General features: G+C 44.8%; 1 protein-coding gene across 1 annotated transcript in view; it reads left to right on the plus strand.

Moving 5' to 3' along the window:
• Positions 1-554: 554 nt before the first annotated feature.
• The window catches only part of LOC308427745 (guanylate cyclase soluble subunit beta-2), a gene marked incomplete at its 3' end in the record, with an annotated part of 53,987 nt that continues 30,799 nt past the window's right edge, over positions 555-23,742 (plus strand). The window contains exons 1-3 of the mRNA XM_080925947.1: positions 555-572; positions 5,932-6,005; positions 15,464-15,558. Coding sequence (XP_080782073.1) covers positions 570-572; positions 5,932-6,005; positions 15,464-15,558 — 172 coding nt within the window. The 5' untranslated portion in view covers positions 555-569. The remainder of the gene's footprint in view (positions 573-5,931; positions 6,006-15,463; positions 15,559-23,742) is intronic.

Below are 23,742 nucleotides of genomic sequence, written 5' to 3' on the forward strand. Positions count from 1 at the left end.
GGGAGGGAGGGAGGAAGAAAATAAAAAAGGAAGAAAGGAAGAAAGAAGGAAAGACAGACAGACAGACAGACAGACAGATAGACACTAGAGAGCAGACTGTCTGCAGACGACAGAGCATGCACAGCAGAAACAGTAGGAAGGGTCACCTGTCTTGAGGGTCCGGCAGGACTGGGGCACTCTTCCATCAAGACCTTCCACTTGTCACATACAGATGGTAGTGTGGCCAGACCCCTGGAGCTCCGCTGCTCTCTGCTCCCTGGGGTATAGCTTCTGTGGGGACAGCATGACACAGGTTATTGTGTTGACATCACAAGGGCATAGTTTGGGCTTCACACTCAACTCCAAGGAGAGCTGAGCATTGGAGATACTCACCCCTTGGGTACTGGATGGCAAACTGCTTGCTCCCCACAGGAACAGCCCAGCTTTGACTCCCTGGGCAGGGTTCAGCAGGAGGCCTAGGTTAGCTCCAAGCTCCACTGCAGAGTACCTCAGTTGCTGCAAGCCGATTTCAGAGACTTGGCAAGACGCTGGATGTGCAGCTCCAGTCTGGGGACACGTCGCTGGACACTATGGTAAGCAACTGCTGGTGGCCTCTGTTCTGCTGAGACAGAGTCTCCCTGACCCTAGGTTTAGGTAACTTTGTTCAGGATGTTGGCAAAAACAATCCCGAAGTAATACGACTCTAGACAGTTTGTAAAAGTCCAGATGTGGGTTTTCAAAAGAAAAGGGATCTCAGCTTCAAGTTAAAAGGCAAGCAAGGTTTATGAATCATAAACACTATCTGCCTGCCTGAGTCCACTGGTTTTCAAGGTCCGTCCTCTCCACTGAGTACGGTCACCAAATCACCTCACATTCTGAGCTCTTTGTGTTCACCTCTCCTGGATATCTTGTCATAACTAAAAATGTCAATTAGAGGAAAAATTCTCCTTTCCAGAAGAATCCTGAAGAAATAGGAAATAACCATTGGAACACACAGTAGCAGCTGCCACCAGCAAACATTTCCTGGAGGCAGTAGCACAAGTGACAGATTTTCAACAGAAATGGTACATTTGCAGTGTCTCAAATCACCTGCAGTAATTTAGTAATGACTGAGGAAGTCGTGGTAGGCTTAGCATAGAGTGTCCTAGCTGGTGCCACTGTAGTGTTCCACGCGAGACACATTAGCCGTCCTATGGTGCACAGTCACAGGGTGCACAGTGGATGTGGAGACAGGACAAGTGGATGCAAGATAGGGTTCTGAGCAGATGAAAGGATGTTAGCAAAGAAAGCACACACAGACACACACATACATACACACACACACACATACATACACATACACACACATACACACATACACACTCATACACACACATACATACACATACACACTCATACACACATACACACATACATACACACACATACACACATACAAACACACATACATACACACACACACTCATACACACATACATACACATACACACATACACACACATACACACACATACATACACATACACACTCATACACACATACACACATACATACACACTCATACACACATACACACACACACATACATACACATACACACACATACACACATACACACACATACATACACATACACACATACACACTCATACACACATACATACACATATACACATACACACATACATACACACACATACACACACACACACACAAACCTATAAAAATACAAAATCAGAAACCATAATATCTTAACAAAAGACAAGAAAGATTAAAAATGCCCAAACAAAGCAGTTTGAGACAAATCAAACCAAACCAACAAACCAAAAACCACAAAAGAGAATCTACAAAAGCACCACTGAGTTCGTTTTCTGTTGGCCATCTGCTGCTGGGCATGGGGTCTGCCCTTAGATTGTGGTTAATGGACCCAGTGATACTCCATTGGAGAAAACTGAGTTTTCCTTTGTAAGTGGTTGTTGATTAGATACCATCTCGGTTAAGGATGGGAGCTTTTGTCTACTTTCTCCCCTTAGCTCTGGTTACAAAAATTTTTTAAAAAAATATTCTTATATTTTTCATTGTGAGCCTAGCCTTTAATAGCTGAGCCATCTCTCTGACCCTAAAATATTTTTAAACAAAGAAAATTCTTTAATAAAATTGTCACATTTTGTATTAATTATTTCAAGCATGAAACCTAGTCAATATTTTTGTTTGTTTTTAAAATTAAAGGTCTCTTGTAGCCCAAGGCTGGCCTTTAACTTACCATATAGTCGACCTTGCACTTTTGATCCTCCTGCCTCCACTCTTCACGTGCCGAGACTATAGATGTGCACCACCATGCCGGCTTATGCAGCTGTGAGGATGGAACCCAGGGCTTTGTGCATGCCAGACAAACACTTTACCAACAGAGCCACATTCTCAACCCCGGCCAATATTTTACTGCATTTCTTCTCATCATATAGTGTTTGTATTGACTTGGTTCCACACCTGAGTAGAAGACACAGCTACTGACTTAGTGTCTGTATTATATATATAATATATAATATAATATAATATATAATAAATCATTTTGATATCTTGCAAAGAAACTTCTGGTTTTGTAGAAGCAGATGCTATATACTAGACCGGACCTGACTTTAAATATAAAAGGTAAATTACTTGCCTGTGAGACAGAATCCTATGTAGCCCAGGCTAGCCTTGCACCCCTTTTGTGCACATGGATGACCCCGAGCTTCTCGTCCTCCTTCTGCCTCCAGAGTCTGGGATGACAGACACGACCATCATGCCCAGTCTCTGTGGGGCCGAAATCAACCCCAGCTCTCGTGCCTGCTTGGCAAGTGCTCTACAGAGTTGCTGTGCCCCAGCCCTTTGGTGCATACTTTCTGGGAGACATGACTCTTGACACTTACAGTTGTCATGTGCTTCTATCCTATGATGTCCTTTAGCTCCAGGAGGAAGGATCATTCTGATCCCCATTGTGAAATTTAGGGAGGGACCAAACAGCACCAACTTTGGCTTAGCAATCAGCCTTGGAGGGGTGGCTCTGAAACCACCAATTTACAACCCGGCAGCGGCCCCTCCCCCACTCTGCCATCTACTAAATGCTATGATCTCCTGCTTAGCTCATGGAGCAGACTGGGTTTATAGAAGTTAGACAATTTACCCTAAAACACGCAGCTCTAAAGGACAGACAGAAACCGTGTGGTTCTAGAGCCTTTCTTTCTAAGCTCCAGGATTCTCCCAGCCTCACTGAAGCTGGATGTCAGGATGGAATGTGTACTCCAGTCAACAGATGGCAGTCACAGATAGCGGGAGAAGTATTTATTTAGTTAGCCTTCACCATTTCCAGACACTTGAGCAGTCTTTTAAACTCAAGTGTGCCTCCGGTAGGACCTGAGTATGTGCTGCAAGACTGGGGATAGCCCAAGGCAGCGGGAAGCCCTGCTGACTTGTTGATCTGTCTGGAATGCCCTCCTGGGAGCAGAGCTTCAGAGAACAGTGCTAAGACTGGCCATCGACTCGTGTCTATTTGTACACAGACTGTGAATGTCCACAATGGGATGACAAGGGTGTCCCCTGCAGATTGGGGAGCAGCAGTCCCGGGCACCCTCTGCAGCAGCCTGTCAGGTGTTTATGCCTCTCTCCTGTCTGCAGCGAGGGAGGGGAGCGTATTGCTTTTATCTTTGTTTCCTCCTCAAAAGCTGTGTGGTGCTGATCTAGAACTCTGGGGGTTTGTGTAGCCAAGGTCAGCACTCCCTCCTGAGTCCTGGCCAGAGCTGAGAACTTGACCAGAACCCTTAAAGGCTGGGTGGGAATCTCTCTGACCAGTGGGCTTGGGACTGCTGACCATCAAAGACAAAAAGCTGGGCCACTTGTCTTACTGACCAAATGTAAGGTGTACCACCAAGTGCTTAAAACCCAGAAAAGATGATGGGGCTGCAGTCCAGAAGCCATTGCACTCCCCGGAACCCCAGTTTCCTTTGCTATACCGTGGCATGTATTTATGGTCACTTGGATGCAGATGGTGGGTACAATGCTCTTATCTGATCTTGCTTCCATTTGTGAAGATTGATAGTTCTGATCTTTGTTAAGCTGGGTTGATTTGGAAATTCTGGGCATATTTAAAGATTTCTAGGAAGTTCAGACTTGAGGCTGCAGTGATGTGTTCATTCATTTAGTGTGTTTATTGAATACCTGCTGTATGCCAGGTGCTATCTTGGAACTTGAATCAAAATTTAGGGAAACGGTTCAAGCCTCGTCATCTTATGGAGCATATGACTTAGCAAAGGAAGAAGAGGGACCCCTGCCTGCTGCAGGAGCGTGCGTGGTGGCAGGCATGGAGGTGGGCCAAGGCTAGAGGACTGTGCACAAAAGTGAAGCTTGTACTTTATGTGTGTGCGTGACTGGTGTCATGCTAGGATAAGGGCACCTAGGGTCTGGGGGAAGGAAAAGGCTTGGGGAGGGGAGGGGTAACCAGAACACTGCTGTAGGAACTGGGACTGTGCAGGGCAGAGGCTTGTTTCCAGGGCAGAGTCTGCCAGTGTGCCCCTCTGTGCTGTGGTTTCTTTCTTTAAAGCCTCTGTCATGGGTCTGGGAAGCTGGTTCAGTTGACAAACTGCTGGTTAGACAAAGCGCAAGGTCCTGAGTTCAGATATCCAGCACCTGTGTAAAAACTTGATGTATATGGCGGGGGTGAGCGGGAAGGGGACCTGCAATTCTAGCACTTGGAGGTGGAGACAGGACAATCTCTAGAGCTTGCTGGCCAGCTAGTCAGGGAGCTCCTAGTTTAGTGAGAGACCCCTGTCTGACAACAGGTGGAAAAGAGGTTGAGGAAGACACCGTACCATGCAACTTTGACCTCTGGTCTACACACATGCGCTCACACGAACACACACACACACACACACACACACACACACACACACCTATGATGAGAACTCTGATGGTGCATTATAGCACTTGAGAAATGAAGGCAGGAGAATTGGGAATCCAAGTTCATCCTTGCCTACATAAAGTTTGAGTCCAGCCTAGATTAGAGGAGACCGTGCCTCAAAAACCTAAAAACAAGAAAGAGACACGCTCTGTGAAAATCCAGACATATACAATCAACTTCCAGCCAGACAGTGATAAACAAAAAGATCCTTCGCTTTAGAAAGAAAACTTCCAAAACTCAGGTTATTTGGTGCTTTCAAGTAGAATTCAGGCCTGGGGTAGGGACCCAGGAGCTGGGGAGGGGAGGGTGACTGCATTGGGTATGATTGGACACTAAAGAGAGGTGCTTAGGAGCCCTTCCTCTGGTTCTGTTAGAGCAAAGAAGACAACAGAGGAGGAGGAAGCCTAATGCAAAGTTCCCGGTTTCCCTGTGTTATCTTTTGGGGAGGGAGCCTTGGGTGGAGTCAGGTTCACCCTTACAGCATTATTATTTTCTCTTTCTCTTCCTTCTCTTCCTCTTCCATTCCCTCTTTTTTTCTTCATTCCACTGAGGGAGCCCAGGCTCTCCTACGTACCAGGCAAGCGCTCAAACAGAGCCACATGCCCTGCCCAGTTTCCTCAGTCTGAACTGTTGGTCCCTCTTTTCTCCACTCTTTGCTTCCTGAACACACATCCTGACCTAGATTTATTTTTGGAAAGAAAACAATGCGCCCTTTCACTCCCTTTTTTTGCAACCTGACATTAAGTGTGTGCCTTCGAGCTCCCAACATCTGATTCGAACCCCTCATTTAGCCAACAGCACCCCATTTACAGTGGGATGCAAGGGAGCAGGAGGCACCTTCTCAGGGTGGTGTGATCGGAACTCCAGCTCCCGGAATCTCTGTGTGATCAGGCAGCTCAGCTGCTCCCCACCAGGAAAGGGTGGTAGCTACTCAGAGAACAGTGAACCCCAGAAGAAAACCTCAGCCGGGTCTACAGTGGCTTGCTTCATTCCCAGTTCTTTCTCCTTTTGTGTTCTAGTATGGATTCATCAACACCTGTCTGCAGTCTCTTGTGACGGAGAAATTTGGTGAGGAGACATGGGAAAAGCTGAAGTAAGTACCCCTGTGGTTGTTGGCTTTCCTTCGTTTTGAATAGATCTAGTACTTTACTGAGCGACTGAGACGGCTGAATGAGTAATATTAATATTATTTTAACTCTCAGTGAGGTTTGGTGACTAAGACATCAACTGCAAATGCCTTAGATGCCCAAGCTAGACACAGAAGACTCCTTAACCCATATCTGAGTTCTGTTCATCCACGTGCATGTTCATGAATAAAGTGTGTGGGTGAATGTGTGTTTGTGTGCACTCGGAGGTCAGAGGTCACCATCAGAGGCCTTCCTCAGTCAGTCTCCACTGTCTTGTGTGACACGGTCTCTCACTGATGTGGCTAGACTGGTAGGCCAGCAAGTTCTAGGGATCTGCCTGCCTCTGCCTTCCCCCAACCCCATGCTGGGGTGACAGGCATGCACCACCATGCACTGCTTTTATGTGGCTATTAGGGACTCAACTTTAGATCCTCCTCTTGTGTGACAAGCACTTTACTGGCTGAGTCATCTTCTCAGACCCCCATCTCTTCTCTATCTCTAAAATAAGCCTAAAAATCAGGGCCCCCAAGTGTTACTAAAAAGTTACATGATCCTAGCATGTATTTCATGAATAAACTTCCATTTGCACTCTCTCTCTCTCCCTCCCCCTCTCCCTCCCTCTCTCTCTTCTTCTCCCTCTCCCTCTGATTCTCTTTTTGTGTCTGTGTCTCTCTCTACCTCTTGCCTTTCCTCTCCTAATAGTAGGGATTAAACGTAGGGCCTTGGGCCATGCTAGACCCTTGGCACTGGACTACACGCCTCTTCTGTTGTTCATAGTCACTGATGAAAAAGCAAATCATGTGTTTTGTGGGGAGACAGAGGGAGAGGGAAGAGAGAAAGAGAGACAAGAGGAGTCAAACTTTCTTAAATGCACCAGAGAAGCATTCGCCTCCCGACCCACTGCCTCCCTCTTCATGTGTGTTTAGATCGTTTTTAGTTTTCTCTTCCTGGCCCCATCCAGCAGTTTGGTTTTTTAATTCTGTCATTTACATTTCCAAATAATCCTTCACCTGATTTCTGTACTCTCCCTGGCTCCACATCTACCAGTGTTACAGACTGGGGTCTGAAGTTCTCAGAAATCACCTAGTTCCATACAGACAAATGAATTAAGAACTGCAGAAGATGATTAACTGATTCCTCAGTTAATCAAGAACAGTCGGATTAAGATAATTAGGCACAGCTTTGCCTATTAACTCTCCAAAGATTTTACATGATAATGGCCAATTCTGCTTAAGATGCAGAGAAATGGGAACTGGCCCATTGGCACTGGCAGCCTATGCAGCCCCATGAACCAAAAGCTTCGAGGATGAGCACATGCTCTTACAGCGGAAGCCCGCTCGTGACGTACACTCTTATCCTACACCACACCTATGCACATACATGTGGAGAAAGTGACGGTAACACATATTCTAGCCTAGGCCACGTCTCTGAGTGCGAGTGAAGGGCGTCTCTGTGAACTTGCATTTGCTGACCTCCATGGGTATGTCTGGTGTTGCAAAAGAAACACCTCGGGTTAATGAATCCAATAAATCACCTCCTCCCATGATGTCACCATCTGCAGAGACCTTACCTTACAGACCCGGAATGCAGAAAGCAGGGTGTCACAGGTCCACGTCTCACGGGACACTGAGGTCATCTGTCTTGCTACAAATGGTCAGGCAGGAGTCACTTAAAGCTCTATGCCCCCCTCTCTCCCTCTGTCTCTATCTGTGCCTATCAGTCTCAGGCTTGGGAGGAAGATGAGGGCAAGCTCCTGAGGGCTGTGAGGTGTATGTACACTGCAGTAGATGGGGTCCCTCTATGAAAGGCAATAATGGATATTCCCAGAACTCATGGCATTTGGCCTGGTCTCCCTGGTGCTAAGTGTGGGCCACTCTAGCCAGCAAGGGGGGAAGATGGAGTTTTGGTCCAATGCTCTGTGTCACCATATTTATTGTTTAGGATTCAGCTCAGCTACCATTGTCAGCCTTGCCTGGGAAGAAGGAAGGAGTTTTGGAAATTGCTGAAAATAACCAGGGATTTTTCTGAAGTCCTCAGAAGCAAGCCCTGTGTTTGGCTCTACCTATAGCTGGCGTCTGTGTCTGAGATGCCCCATCTCAGGCAGGCCTTGCAACCTCTCTTCCACCATTGTATCAATAGCTCGGCTGCTGACTGGCACTCAGCTTGGTTGAACATCCCAAATTCAAGACAGAAGTGTGTTTTCATGTACAGAGATAACAGGAAGGACTTTCCTTCTTTGGACCCTTGGTGTAATCTCACTAGAAAGATTGTACCGTTTCTCTGTGTCGTCTTTTCCCGCTCTGTCATTGGATGGACTCCAAGTGATAAAAAAAATTAAAAGAGGATTGTAGGTTTATGTTAAGGTGATATATGATTGGACAGTGGAGAGGTAGGTGGAGAAAGAGACTGGAGGAGCGGAAGAGAGGGTGAGGAGGGAGGCAACTGGGAAGCCGACGTGTATGTTTCTCTCAGCACATCTCTAGCTTGATGAAGTTGTTATAATTATTTCTAAGGGCGTCTATGGGTCCGATTTATCTTTTCTGGATGGACAGTTTATATCTTTGTCCGCTGCTTGTGAGTTTATTGTGTAGAGGGTTTGTGGACTGAGAATTTAACATATAAACCTGTTTGATAAGTTAATAGATGTAGAGTCGTGTTTGTACCAGACAGCGAAGGAAAGGAACACACTGGCGCGATTGTATCCACCTAGGATAGAAGTAATAGGGGTGGTGGAGTGAACCTCGCATGAGTTCTTAGAGGCAGCATAAAGCCGTCAAATTAGAAATCTCTGCAGTGCTAGATGGCCCTTCGTGGGAGTCGGCCCTAGTGAGGGATAAAAGGTTTCACCTTTTTAATATTTACTGCAACAGAGGATCATGAGATAATTGGTTGATCGTCAACATGCTTGTGTTTTTTTTAAAAAAATGGATAGGGTCTGACTGACCTTATCACTTTTGGGTGTGTCTGTGAGAATATCTCCAGAAAGGATTAATAAAGAGACAACCTACCCTGAATGTGATCGGTTTTGTGCCCTGAACTAGAAGCAATGCTAGGAAAGAGCTTGTGGATCAAACACCTTCATCCATTTCCCTCTGCTTCCTGTTTAACCCAAATGTGAGCAAGCCCCCATTTCTGTGCCTTCCCCTGCTATGGTGGGCTGTTGCCTCTCGGGCTATAATCAAGGGTAAGTTACATTTTGTTGGGCATCTGGCCACCACCATGAGGAAGAAAAGTTATAAGGCAGGGCACAAGCCTGCAGGGGGAGTGAAGAAACACACTAGGAGCAGAGGACCAATCATGACAATAGTCAGCATGACATGAGTGTGTCACCTGGCTTTAGCTCTTTCATTTCTGTGTGTCTGCTTAATCTAGATGTGAAGATATGCTCATATGGTCAGAACCAACCAGACATTTATGTGATTGCCCTGGGAAAGCCAAGAGTAAGATATATCCAGTAAGCTCAGCTATGAAGCCAGACTCATTTAGGGAATACTCTTAAAAAGAACTCCACAACACAGAAAATTCAGCTTATAAACACAACCTGAAACTAAGCCAAGATTATTTGCTGTGCCAAAGGACCTGCTTTGGGCTTTGTTTAAACAACAAATTCCCTCGTGCTTTTAAGGCAGGAGTTTTGCTGAAAGGGGGGAAAAAGCCATCAACTCCCATACAAAATTTAAGAAGAAATGATTAGGCAAAGTGAACTATGTCTCCAGACGTTATGACATAGTTCTTATTTCATATGAAATAACCAGAAACATATGTGTGCTCCCCCCTCTCCTTGCCTTGCTGATTTCCCTCTCATAGAGTCTAGATTTATAGGTTTTTAATTCTGAGCCACCCTTTTGTAACCTCCTGGCTTAAACATCATCAGCAGAGGCGACTAACGGGCTGGGAAGAGTTGGAGCTCTGGGGTGAGCTGCATCTCTCTGTGTTTGCCCTGCTTACTCACGTGCTGTGTGAGCTGGGTCACTTTCTCCACTATGTGTGTCTGTTCACCTCCCAGAATGTGCTGAGCAGAGGTGCAGGCACTGGGGAGGGTAGTCATGGGAAGACACAGGCCAGGGAACGGATTCTAGTGTGAAGAACAGAAGGCAAACAGGCAAATAACTGGACTTTCTGATGTCTCAGAGAGATGTGCAAACGTAGGGCTTCTGAAAGAGACAAAGGAAGATGCCCATTTACCTGAGGTAGCTACCCAGTCTCTTTATAGAGGCAATGTATGAACTGGCAAGAAGGAGTCAACCATGAGTCATGCAAGTGTGTTGCTCCAGGAAGAGGGGGCAGCAAGTGCAAAGGGCCTGGGGTGAGCTAAACTTGGTGGAAAACAACCAGATTGCAGTATCGTACTTGTGCTGTCTGACAGAAGGTAACAATAGAACATCTAAGAGTGTAGAAGGCAGGAATGAGTTACGTTCTAGTAGGATAGGTATTGAAGCCCCTGGGGCTACTTATACTCACTTGCAAGAGAAAAGGATAAATGGTCCTTGTTGTGAGGTATTCACCAGAGAAGACTTCTCAGAGATGGCTCTAAGCCAGTAGAAAGTCTCTACTGACGGGTCAGTGAGTACACTGGGTGTTTGAGATCCCAGTGGGGCCCCACGCCTTTCTCAGGGTGAGCTTTTAAGGCATGTTCTGGATGGACACACTTCAGTTAACAAGAGCAGCTATCAAGAAGCAGAACTGCAGAAGTCAAAAGAGAGGGTTAGTACGTTTCTTCTTTGCTGAGTTTTGCGGCCTGAATGGTACTTCCCATGCAGTCATGGTGCTGAGGTCTCAGGACTTACTAAGATCTGAGGGCCTGCTTCAGTTCTCTCTGTCCACTTAGGAATCCCCAGAGGCCTAGTAGGTGAGGTGGTTGACATCTCTTGGGACTTCAGGATTTTGTTTGCTAGGACCTGTAAAAAATGATTATTAATATTTGGTATATATTAATGTTAAAGTTAATATGGTGGCAGTTATTTTTTGACCAGCCAGTTCCCCAAATAATCGCACGGCAGCTTTTTAATACTTCAAAGCTTAGGCATACTCTTGAGGAGCTCATCTAAGTTACAACAACCACCAAGTCTCATCCAACCTGTCCAACCACAAGGTTTGTAACACCTTCCAGGCCCATAGTCACATCTGTCTCCCATCTGTCTCCTGGTGAAAGCCTTCCCTTTTCTTCTTCCCAAGTTTCTTTCTCCCTCCAAGGAAGTCCTGCCTATCTCTCTCTGCTGCTCAATCACAGGCATTAGCCGTTTATTGACCAGTTAACCTGGGGAGCAAGGTTTGTAAAGAGAAAAAGATGTACATGAGAATTTGCTCTTGGGGCAGCCAGATCTAGGGGTATAGAATTTAGCATTTGGAAACATAGCTACACCAGACCAACCTTAGAAATAATTGTAACAACCTCATCAAGCTTAGGGGGCTTTCTACACCCCTATGCACACATGTTCCTGACTGTCTCTACATGCCTCTTCCTCCCACCAAGACTTTCCTACATTCTCTTTAAACCAGTGGTTCTCAACCCTCCTAATGCTGTGACCCTCTAACATAGTCCCTTATGCTGTGGTGACCCCTGACCATAAAATTATGTTCATTGCACCTTCACAACATGTTTCCTACGGTTATGAATCTTAATGTTAATATCTGTGTTTTCTCATGTTTTTAGGCCCCTGTGAAAGGGTTCATTCACAGAGGGATTGTGACCCACAGGTTGAGAACCAGCGGTCACCATCATCATCGGACTGGCTCGGTCTCCCGGTGGCTGAGACAGACCCTTGACGGGACAGCCTTGGTTAGGAGTCAGGCCTGTCCACAGATTCTTGACAAATGGTCACCCACCCAAACCCTACAATGACCTTTTCAAGGTGTGTTAATAGAACAGCTAGGTCCATAGTTGACTTGGAGGTCAATGGTTGCCTTCTTCTCTCTTCCATTAGTCACTGAGGCAGAGTTAGCTCACTGAGGGTGCAGAGGTCATGTTCATATCTTTCATCATCCTATTTAAAAGTTGCACCTATCCATCCCATCAGCTCAACGAACTCAGCAGTAGGGAAAGCTTTCCCAGAGTGTTCATGGTGAATGGAGTACTTCCGTTTCATTCCAGGCAGCAGAGTCTGATCTTTATTGTCCTTGAAGTAACACATTAACTCCTCTCTCTCCCTCCTTCTTAGACCCTTCTCACCACTCATTGGTTACATGAGAATTTTGTGCAACCTCCTGTCAGATTCACTCCCTCTTCCTTGGCAATTTGACTGTTGTCCTCTTTTTTAAAAAAGCTATCAAGTCTAGTTTGTGCCACCTACACACTCTTGGATGTGTGCCCTTCCACTAGAGCAGTGTAGACCTACCAGGGGCCACACCCTTAAAGTCAACCGACTCTTCCAGTCTTGGCAGCTATCAACTGAACAAGCTCCTGAACCAGGGCTTGACTCTGAGCCACCTCCCCTCTCCATACTGGGGTTGTGTCTGGCTTGAGCTTACATATACTTTCACAACTGATGTCAAGTTCCTTGTAGAACTGCTCTGGAATGCCCAGAACCCATTTCATTGTAGTCATCCACTAGTGCTATGGTCTTTTTATTTCTTCATACACAATGATCCTCGAGACTCGGGAGAAGGGGGTATGATATAAATGTCCCATTTAGGACAGAGAATTTAGCTATCTTTTTTTTATACCTTGACCAGTCAGAGGTCTCTTATATTAGTCATCTACTGCAATAAAAGGTTCTTTGGAAAGGGTTGAGAGATATATCAATTTATTATTATAATATAAATAATAAGTCAATAAAAGTTGGTTTACTGTATTCATTCAGTAAAAATAATAGTAGTAGGACCTTCTGTAGGGCCTATGATTTGTCTAGCTATAGACTCTCATTTTGATAATAGTACCAGACATGAGTTTCTTCTTTGGAGCAGTTCTTAAGTCCAAGCTAAAAATGGTTGGTTACTTCCATTATGGTCTTGCCACTATTACCCTAGTGTGTGTCTTGCTAGGTCAGTCGTTAAAGCTCACAAGATTCACAGCTGGATAAAAATGATAGTCTTCTTCTCTACTAGTAAGCCTAGCATCTCACAGCGTTGTGAGAGCTAGCTATTAGAGATGAATCTTCCAGGTTAGTACCAGCTTGATTTTGCCATGGTCTGACTCAAGCATGCAGTGTTTCTCCAGCAATAGGGTTTTGCCACCAAATTCTGGAGAATTAGCAATAGCCTATGATGTTTGTGGATCAGGAGCCTTATAACCAGGAATTACAAAAGAGGTAACTCATTCCTGACATTGAGCTTTTTATTTGGGCCTGTACAATCTAGTAGGGTAACTCCATTCAAACTCTATTTTTTTACATACAAGCACACACACACACACACACACACACACACACACACACACACACACTCACACACACACACACGGAAGCTCCAGTTAGGCTTCCATATGACTTTTTCAGAATCCCTTGGGTACTCTCTCTTTTTGTATTTCCTCTAGCTCTATCTCCCATGCCCCACCCTGTTTAACTCTTCCTGTTCAATGGAAATCTTCTTTAAGCCTTTGTACCACTTCATTCTCTCTCCATCCCCTGCAAACTTCCATGTCCAAGTCCTCTTAACTAATTTTATGTTCTAAAGAAAACATGCATACCTGAAAATTCAGAATGAACACCCATCACTGAAACATCCAACATCTGCCTTTCTGGACCAGGTTACCTCACGCAGACCATTTCATGTCCCATCCATTCACTTGATAACTTTATACTTTTATTTTTCTTAGCAGCAGAATAACATTTCATTACATAGATGGTGTTCATTTCATTGTACATCCATCAGGTGATGGACATCTACAGTTCTTCATTTCCTGGCTCCTGTGACTAGGAAGGTAATGAACCTAGAAGGGAAGGTATTTCTACAGAAGGATGTGGAGTCCTTTGGGTAGATGCCCGAGAGTGACATAGCTGGATCCTGTGGTAGATCTATTTCTGACTTTCAGATGAATCTTCACACCAACTTCCACTACTAAGTAACCAATCACTGGAGAGTGGAGGGAGGAGAAGCCACACGTGTCTAGCTAAGCAGTTTGGATACTGCCAAGGACAATGGGGGCACTGGAGAGGGACAAGCTAGAGGGACAGATGGTCAGGACAGGATATAGGCTCCTGCCTCCTGCATCTTTTTGTCCCCAGGCACACCTTACTATTGTAAGAGGCTCTTGACAGAACAGTGAGCTGTTACTTAAGTCCATCCCGTTCCCTTGGCCTGAGACTTGTCTCAAGAGCTTCTCATTTCTCCTGTGACTCTTGTGACTCACCCTGCACTCTAAGGAACAATGACAACCACAGTGACAAACATGAGCTCCATCACGCCTCATGTTTCATTTCTGAATTGAATCTCAAAAGCACCGGGAGCAGTGATTTCTCAGCTTGGAGAACTAGGAGGCACATGGTTAAAAGATAAGATGTCTACAGCCTGCTGGTGCTCAAGAGCCTGCATGCCTTTGTTTTTTCTCATGTTACTCTGATCCGAGGAGCCAGCCCTGGCTTGTCGCATTGATAGTTTGCACATCACTACATGTTACTCACTAATGAGGAACTCTTGATGTTCCAATTAAATATCAATTAATCAATGAATGACCTTGGAGTGTGGAGGTTGATGCGCTCGAGCTCGTGTCTGTGTGTGTGTGTGTGTGTGTGTGTGTGTGTGAGAGAGAGAGAGAGAGAGAGAGAGAGAGAAAGAGAGAGAGAGAGAGAGAGAGAAAGCATGTGTGTGGAGGTGAGCCCCTGTGTGTGTGTGGAGGTGAGCCCCTGTGTGTGTGTGGAGGTGAGCCCCTGTGTGTGTGTGGAGGTGAGCCCCTGCACGACTGACATTCATATTTCATGATGTGTGTCTTCTCTGTGTCTCTCAGCACTTGTCTCAAGTCCTGGTCTCCCTGAGATACCTCCAGCTGTCATTTTTCTCTCTCCCTTCTTAGAACTTCTGCTATCTCATTTAAAATGTCAGATTGTTTATATTTTTAAAGGAAACTGTTGAGAAGCGCACTGGTCTCCCACGGCGCTTTGGAAGGCTGTTCAGTGTGCGGCGGCTGTAGTGACCGCTCCCTGCAGGTTGTAGACATCAGAACAGGGCCGGAAGCCTTAGCAGTCAGCATGTCTGCCACCCCAGCAGCATGCAACACATACACAACCCAGAAGATTTGACACCACAGCGTTGTCAGGAAAGAAGAGGCTGCATGATCTGGACAACGGACAACAGGGGTCCTCTCAGAGGCCACAGCCACGGCCACAGTCACAACCATGGCCACGGCCACGGCCACACAGATCACACTCCAAAGGGCCCAGGCTTTGGATCATCTTCCTTAGAGCTGTCCTCTGAGATTATGGAAGTGTATCAAGTCTAAATTAGGGACTTGCTTGTTTTGTCCTGAGTGCTCAACTGCACTATCTTTCAGGGCTTCTGCCGGAGTGCACGATGTCTTCATGACCTACACCGTGTATGATGACGTCATCACCATTAAGCTCATTCAAGAAGCCTGCAAGGTTCTGGGTGAGTCCACAAAGCTTGCTTGGGTTGCTTATGGTTGCTAGAAAAGCAAAAACCAGAGCTAATTCTCACTCACGCTCGCTCTGCTATGATGCTGCTGTAGACAGTGAAGTGATAAATACTGATTTTTTTTTTCCTTTTTGGGCTCTTAGGGAAAATAGCTCAGTTCTTGAGTTTCTAGTCAAAATCACTGACAAGCAATCAATGTGTAATGTAATTTTTGTGGGCTTCTGTTTAAACACACACACACACACAATCACATACACACATATACACATACACACATATACACATACACACATACACACATATACACATACACACATACACACACACACTTGCACACACATACACACATACACATATACACACACATACACATATATACACACACTTACACACATACACACATACACACACTTACACACATACATACACAGTTACACACACTTAAACACATACACACACACTTACACACATACACACACACACTTACACACACACACACACACGATTTGTTGACATTGGCTAAGCCATTAAGAGTTCAAGACGGAGTTCAGCTCCCACACCCACACCAGGGGCTCAGAACTCCAGCTTTGGGGGTTTACCACCAGTGTCTGCACTCATGCACCCTCTTTTGGTCTCCTAATGCAGTGAGCTCATTGCTCATAGCCACACATGGACACACATACACACATAATTAAAATAAAATAAAAATAAATTTAAAAAAATATTAGGAAACGAAGCAACTTTATCAAGGGTGTAGGAGTAAAGTTTAATACCAAAAAGTTAATTTGTGTTTCTATGTATAGTAATATCACTATTTCTTAAATCACTGGAACAAAAAGAAAGAAACAAAAAACACTGTATTCACAACTATTTGTATTATAACATTATATCTTAAAAAGCTAAAGCTAATTGAATAAACATTCGCCATAAGTCAGCTCACCGCAGCTTTCTTGTGCCCAGGGACACTAGACATCACTTTGGCAGTACACCACAGGGGTATTTTAAGTGCCGGAATCACTAACAAAAATCAGGAAAAAGTGAGCCTGGACTATAGTGAGGTTATATGTTCCTGAGAAGTAAATACACTCATCAGCTCTTACCTAGAGACTCGTGAACGGGTTTACTAGAGACCCCAGTCCATCACCAAGGGAGGACAAGGCAGGAAGCCAAGCAGGGCAGGAATCTAGAGGCAGGAACTAATGAACAGACCTGCCCTTGAACTCCTGGCGGTCCTTCTCCGTTAACCTCTACAGTACTAAGATTACAGCCATTATATCCAGCCTGATGGGACTGGATATAAAACATAAGAAAACTTCATAACAATGTCTAGTATCTTCTTTATTAATCTGAAAACGCGAGAGAACAAAATAATCTTTAAATGCACAATTGTGATGCAAAATATACTTTCCCAAATCACACAGTCACGTTACTGCCTTCTTTTTTTTTTTTAGACTAGTTACCAATTTTAACATTTAAAAATTTTAAATTGTTTAGGGTTTTATCATTTCCAACCCATCCCATCTCCAACCATTCCTGTATTCCCCCCAATTCCTCTTCAAGTCATGGCCTCTTTTTCTTTAGTTATTATATATACCCCACGGAATCCACTTGGTCTTGCCCATACAAACATTCTTAGAGTTGAGTACTTGGGTTTGGATGGCTTAGCAGAGCGCTTGACCCTGGAGAGAACGATTGTCCCTCTCAGCAGCCTGCTGTTCTTCATCAAGGTGTGGGGGCTTCTGAAATCTCTCCCATCCACGTTAGCATATCAGCTGGAGTTGTTTGGGGAGCCATTCTGTTGAGATTTTTTTGGGTACAACTTCCCTTTCATATTCTGAAAGCACTGTCTCAAAGCAATGCTCTAGTCTGGGGCTTAGACTCTTGTGATATTTCCAGATCCCTGGATACTGAGATTGCATTGTAGATACATCAAGTGTCGCTGGTCATTTCATAGCCAGATCTGTTCTGGTTCCAAAATGCAATGCTCTCCCCCACCCTGGTCAAACCCCAGCACTGTCCTTCTAAAGACTGCAGCTCTGAGATTCCAGATGGAAGCTGGTGGTCTCTGGGCAAAACGAATCATTTCCAACCAATTGCTCCCTCTCTCCTCTAAGTAGTCACATTTTCTCCAGAAGAAGAAACGGAGCACTAGGTGAGAAGTGTGTGGTGAGAGGTGACTGCAGTTTGCCCGAGAAGCTGGAGTTTGACAGAGCTTAAACTGTTACAGGGCAAGAGAGCTGGGGCTGAACACTGAAGTTAAGCTACCTTGATAGGTTTTCTTTTGTGGGGTTCTGGCAAGGAGGAGACAGCCTTTGACCGGTTTTCTATTCTCTGCTAAAGGGGACATCCTAGAGCTAAACAGGAGGGCTCAGTTCTATCAGCTGTCTGACTTTAACTAGAATTTCCTTGAGAGGAATGTCTTCTCCTCGGGAAAGAACAATACCTCAGGAGGCTGAGGGGACTCAAAACACAAAATAAGTGTAAGTTGTGAAGCAGCGTTCAGAATGCTTAGTGGCCTCAGCAAATGTGACTGAACGCTGTTGAACCTGAAAGGCAGGCTACATGTCTGAATGATGTTCCTTAAAACTGGAGATGAGCATTTCTGTTCACTTCAAATGGCTGTGGATAAAATTAATAATAATGCTCCGAGTCCTTTTGCCAGTCGTCAGTAGACTGTCTGCAGTGTAGCTCACAGGCCAAATCCGGGGCCCTATCTGGTTTGTAAATAAAGTTTTATTGAGACATAGCCATGCCCATTTGTTTACATGTTGTCTACATGTCTTTTGTCATATGTTGTTAAAATTAAGTTGGCCCAATGGAACCGGTTATGGATTGTAATGCTTAAAGTGTTCCACAAATATCTCATAGTCCAGAGAATGGATCACCAACAAGTATCTTGTTTTTAAAGAATATCTGTCTGTTTGTCTAAATAACTAGGTTTAGATTTAAAGTGTCTCACCAAGAATTGACAATAGAGACTCACGCTGTCTCTTTCACATGAGGGCAGAGCAGAGATAAAGTTCTGTGGTTAAAGGCACACCTGTGCCATGTTGTTACAAAATTCCCTCATGGACAAAAAGCTCCAACAAGTATTTAGATCTTCAGGATGGTGTAGAGCATTTGCCCTGTGAATTTGGTCACCACACTGTAGATCATCACTTGGCCTGTGAAGTTTTGGTGATGATGCTGTAGATCATCACTTGGCCTGTGAAGTTTTGGTGATGGTGCTGTAGATCACTTGGCCTGTGAAGTTTTGGTGATGATGCTGTAGGTCACTTGGCCTGTGAAGTTTTGGTGATGGTGCTGTAGGTCACTTGGCCTGTGAAGTTTTGGTGACAATACTGTACAACACTCTCCAATGTGGCGGCAGTTTCAGCAGGAGATGCCATCACACATCTGTCCTGGCCCTGTTTCCAGCCCAAACAGCACATTTAGAGGCAGCAACAAGTTTGTAGGCCCATTGAGGACATGACAATGTTCCTTTCTACCCAAAGCTACCCTCTACCACAGTGATTTCTCTCTGACTCACTTCAAACTATCAGACATTATTTTTTCTTTTCGTTATCTCTAGAAAATCCTTTAGGTCATGTTTCAAAAGGAAGATAACTGTGGCAGGTACATTCCACAAATTAAACACTGAGATTGTGAAATCTCAGTACACGGTGGTGAGTATAGTACTTTCTGTTTAAAGGTGAGCACGTGAATTCAGATCCCTAGATCTTTCAGTAAGGTTGGCATGGCCACAAGAGGCTGTAATCCCAGAGCTGGAGAGGAGGTGGGGTGGGAGGTTGAGACAGTCAGATCTTAGGGCCTCACTGACTGGTCTATCCGGCCTGACCAAAGATGTCCAAGGTTAGTGAGAGACTCTGGCCTGCACGTGCATGGGAGCACACATCTCCAAATAAACGCATGCCTGTCACTGAACCCAAATAACTCTGCTCAAATTGTCCGGTGGTGGCAGTGTGTTCCTTGCTTCCCACCTCAATGTTCTAGGTTCCTGAATGAAAGACACACACACACACACACACACACACTCACACAAAAACACTCACACACATATACACACACATACTCACACACACATGCATACACTCACACACAAACACTCACACACATATACACACACTCACACACACACTCACACACACACTCACACACACATGCATACACTCACACACAAACACTCACACACATATACACATACACACACACGTATGCACACACACACACACGTATGCACACACACACACACACACACGTATGCACACACATACACAAAACCTTGTATTTTAATATGCCTAAAACAGCTCAATGGTTGGGCCACTTCCAAATCTCCACATGGCCAACACACTCCTCTCTGATATTCCTGAGTTATTACTTACTAAAATCTATATTCCATCTTGGCTGACCCAAACCTTCTGAGCCATGATCCCTGACTCTTACATGATGGCTGTGCTCTCTCTTCTGTACCTCTAAGGACTGGTGCATCCTTCTTCTTCCCTGGCCTGGTGGCTAACTCCTTCCTCTTCCCTCGGTCCCTTGTGGGCAATACTAAAAGTCCCTCCTGTCTCCCTGCCCAGCCATTGGTTACCAGCAACTTTATTTACTAACCAAAACCAGCTGAGGGCAGGAACCTCTTGCTTGCGGATGTGTGGATTCTCATGCAGTTTGGGGGACCCAATTAACATAATGCAAGCGTCAGACCAAATCCATAACACATACCCTTACCCCTCTGCCTCTGTCTCTGTCTCTCCTTTTCTCTTTATTCTTCTCCCTCTCATCTTCTCCAGAACAGACACAATTGGGGATCATGGTGCTGTGGGAAGCTTGCAGTTTCTCTGTATTTGTACAAATGCCATGAGAGAGAGAGAGACAGTGGCCCAGCCAGGACATGCATCTTCACGTTTAATAAATTATGCTGGTCAGCGGAGACCGGCTCCATCCTTTGACAAAGAGAAAGACACGTTTCATCACCAAGAAGCTAGTGCTGTGCCTTCCAAGTGGCCTCTCCGAAGTCATTCCCCTTCCTGCTTGAAGCCATTTTTGGGACTCTCCCACAGCTCTGTGAACTGTGTAACTCTGCTTTCTAATCAGCATCATCAGGATGGGACCAGATGGCAAGTTGAACATTGGGCAAGCAGTGTTCTGTGTAAGAGGAAGTGCCTACTTAGCTTATCAGTATGTAGTTATTAGTGACCTGAAGTAAAGACACCCAAAACAACCCCCACCAGGCACTTGGCACAGCCGTGCCTGTCTGGACATGGCCAGCTAAGAAACCCCGAGTGAACTGCATTGCGACAGTGAGCCATCAGCAAATGTCAACAGCCCTTCTCTGAACTTAACTTCAAAATAAGAGTATCAGTGCGAAACCTAAGATTAAAAATGTACGAAGCCAGAAGTCAGACATGGAGGCTAGGATACACAGCCAACAGAAAATGGAGACCTGAACTAGGGTCTCAACATCCCAGTGCAGAATCTGTCAGCTGGGGACACATTTACACTGTCCCAGCATGTATTTAGGAGTCAGACAAAGGTGGGCTGGCCTTCAGCTCTTTGTCTCCTAAGGGTGAACCTTTGATAAACTAGCAGTGACTGTGACATCAGAGATTATCTTAGAGATCAAATCAAATGAATTTTAGTCACTCAGTGAAGCTGGCGTCTGTCAGGTTTCTCCCTCTAAAGCCTCCGATGTCCTCTCTGTAACTAGGACCTTGTGAGAAGCTGCTCTCAGATCATGCAGGAGCCTTGTGTGATTTCGGTCCTCACTGTTGCTGTCGTCGGACCTCTGTTCCGCCTCATATGCTTATTTTTTAAACTTCCATGAGGAAGGATTCCCTCCCTTCCCGGCTTGCTTATAACAATGTGATCTTGGTTCTCATTTATAAAAGCAGGTGGCACTGCTTTCATTATTTCTCCTGATGCTCATATTCAAAACCTAGCTTGTGGTAGAAACACCCCACCCCACCCTCAGCCCCTCTGTGTTCTTGATGTCTCTACTATTCTTTAACACATCTTTATCTTCTGGTTTAATATGTTCTTTCTTTTCCTTGTTCCAGCCCCAGAATATTGTTTCTCAAAGGAGCTCTCTTTCTGTTCAGTAGAGAATAGCATCTGAAAACATTCATGACGCAAGATGAATTCAGTGCTCCTATAGAGTGACCTCTGTTAGACCCTCTCACTGAGCAGATGTGTACTGTCTGTCTGTCTTTCTCCCTGTCTATCTATCCATCTATCTATAATCAATCATCTATGTATCATCTATGTATCCAGCCATAATATATCAATCATCTATCAATCACCTATATATCATTTATATATCAATAATTGATCTTTTTATCTACCGCCTATCTAGCCATTATTGATCTATCCTCTGCCATCTAGTTATCTATATCCTATGCTGGGCTTCATGATCTTACGTCATATCTGTGTGTGTGTGTGTGTGTGTGTGTGTGTGGATATGGTACATTTGTGTGCATTATATGTGAGAATGTCCATCTCTATCTTTCTCTGTCCTTTTGTGTATTTTTAATGTTTTATATTTATTTATTTATATTAAGGGTGTGAACCTGCTGTGACTTGTGCATTAAGGGGTCAGAGGACAACTTTGGGGGGGTCTTTTCTTTTCTTTCAACATGCAGGTCTCTACCAAACTCAGGTGCTAGGGTTCTTGGCAAGCATCTTTACCCAATGAGCTGTCATGCCTACCCAAGCTTTATTCTTTTTAAGACAGGGCCTTCCAGTGAACCTTGAGTTAGACTGGTGACCAGTAAGCCACAGTGACTGCTGTCTCTGTCCTCCACAATGCTAGGTTGTAGATGCACATAGGACCACGCCCAGCTTTTTATAGGGGTGCTGACATCAGAATTCAGGACTCATGCTTACTCATGGGGCCTCTCTTCAGACCCTTATGGAACATTTGCCCAATTCAACAGTACGGTATTCATTCTATTCCTCAAACTTTTTGTCACTTCAGCCCTCTTCCTGGCAATACCTTTGCTCATGTGTGCAGTCCTTGAGTGGTCAGGACTATCAGGGTTGTTAACTCACTGATGTGACAGGGATGCCTTTAGATTACAGCCAGATATTTGTTCAAAGTTCTGCCTTTGGCCTTAGGACAAAGCAATCAAAAGACTGTGTTTAGATGGTACTAGATTCTTTTAAGGATTAAAAATGTTTTTAAAACTATGTGTACATCTGTGTTTGGCTATGTGCATTCGAGTGTAGGTGGCTAAGATGCTGGAAACTAAGCTCAGGTCTCTGTGAGGGTACTACTGCCTGCTCTTTGCCCTCATAGGTAATTTGTTTTTCCTGAGTAATTACATTATCCATTTTTTTTCTGTTGGAATATTGTAGAAATGTTATTCTGGACATTTCTATGTTTCTTTTTGTGCATGTCTGCACCCCCCACCCACACACACACTTCTCCTGTGTGTGTGTCTGTTTGTGTGTATGTGTATGTCTGTGTGCGTGTCTGTATGTGTGCGTCTGTGTTTGTGTGTTTGAATGTGTGAGTGTGTGTTTTTGAGTGTTTATGTGTGTCTGTGTGTGAGTGTGTTTTTGAGTGTGTGTGTCTGTGTGTGAGTGTGTTTTCCAGTGTTTGTATGTATCTGTGTGTGAGTGTGTGTGTTTGTGTGTGTGTGTGTATGTGTCTGTGTGTGTATGTGTGTGTATGTCTGTCTGTCTGTGTGCGTGAGTGTGTGTGTTTCTCTCCTTGTATTAGGAACTGAATCTAGATCATCTCACTTGCTAGGCAAATACTCTATCACTGAGCTACATCCCAAGCTCTCTTTTTATTTTGTGATAAGGTCTCATTAAGTTGCTTAGGGTGGCTTTGACCTAGCTTTGTATTTGTAGTCCAGTTTGATCCCTGAACTGGTGATTCTCCTACCTCAGTCCCCAAATAGCTGGGATTACTTCCTGAACATTAATTTGCATTTGTTTTCTGCCTTGGCATTCTGCCTCTACCCTTTTCCAATTTAGCCTTACACACAAAGCAGCAACGGGACTCATAGCACTGTAGGGACTGACAGAGTCCAGCAGGAGTTCGCCCCCCCCCCCCTTCAGAGCTCTTGTCTCCACTCCATTCCCACCGGGTCCCTTAGACAGCTAACTAATCTCAAAAGGCCTTGGTTTCTCCTGCTGGTATCTAACTGTATACAGAGAAATGAAGAGATGCCT

Source organism: Micromys minutus (genome assembly GCF_963924665.1).
Source record: "Micromys minutus genome assembly, chromosome: 12".
In the NCBI taxonomy this organism is placed as follows: Eukaryota; Metazoa; Chordata; class Mammalia; order Rodentia; family Muridae; genus Micromys; species Micromys minutus.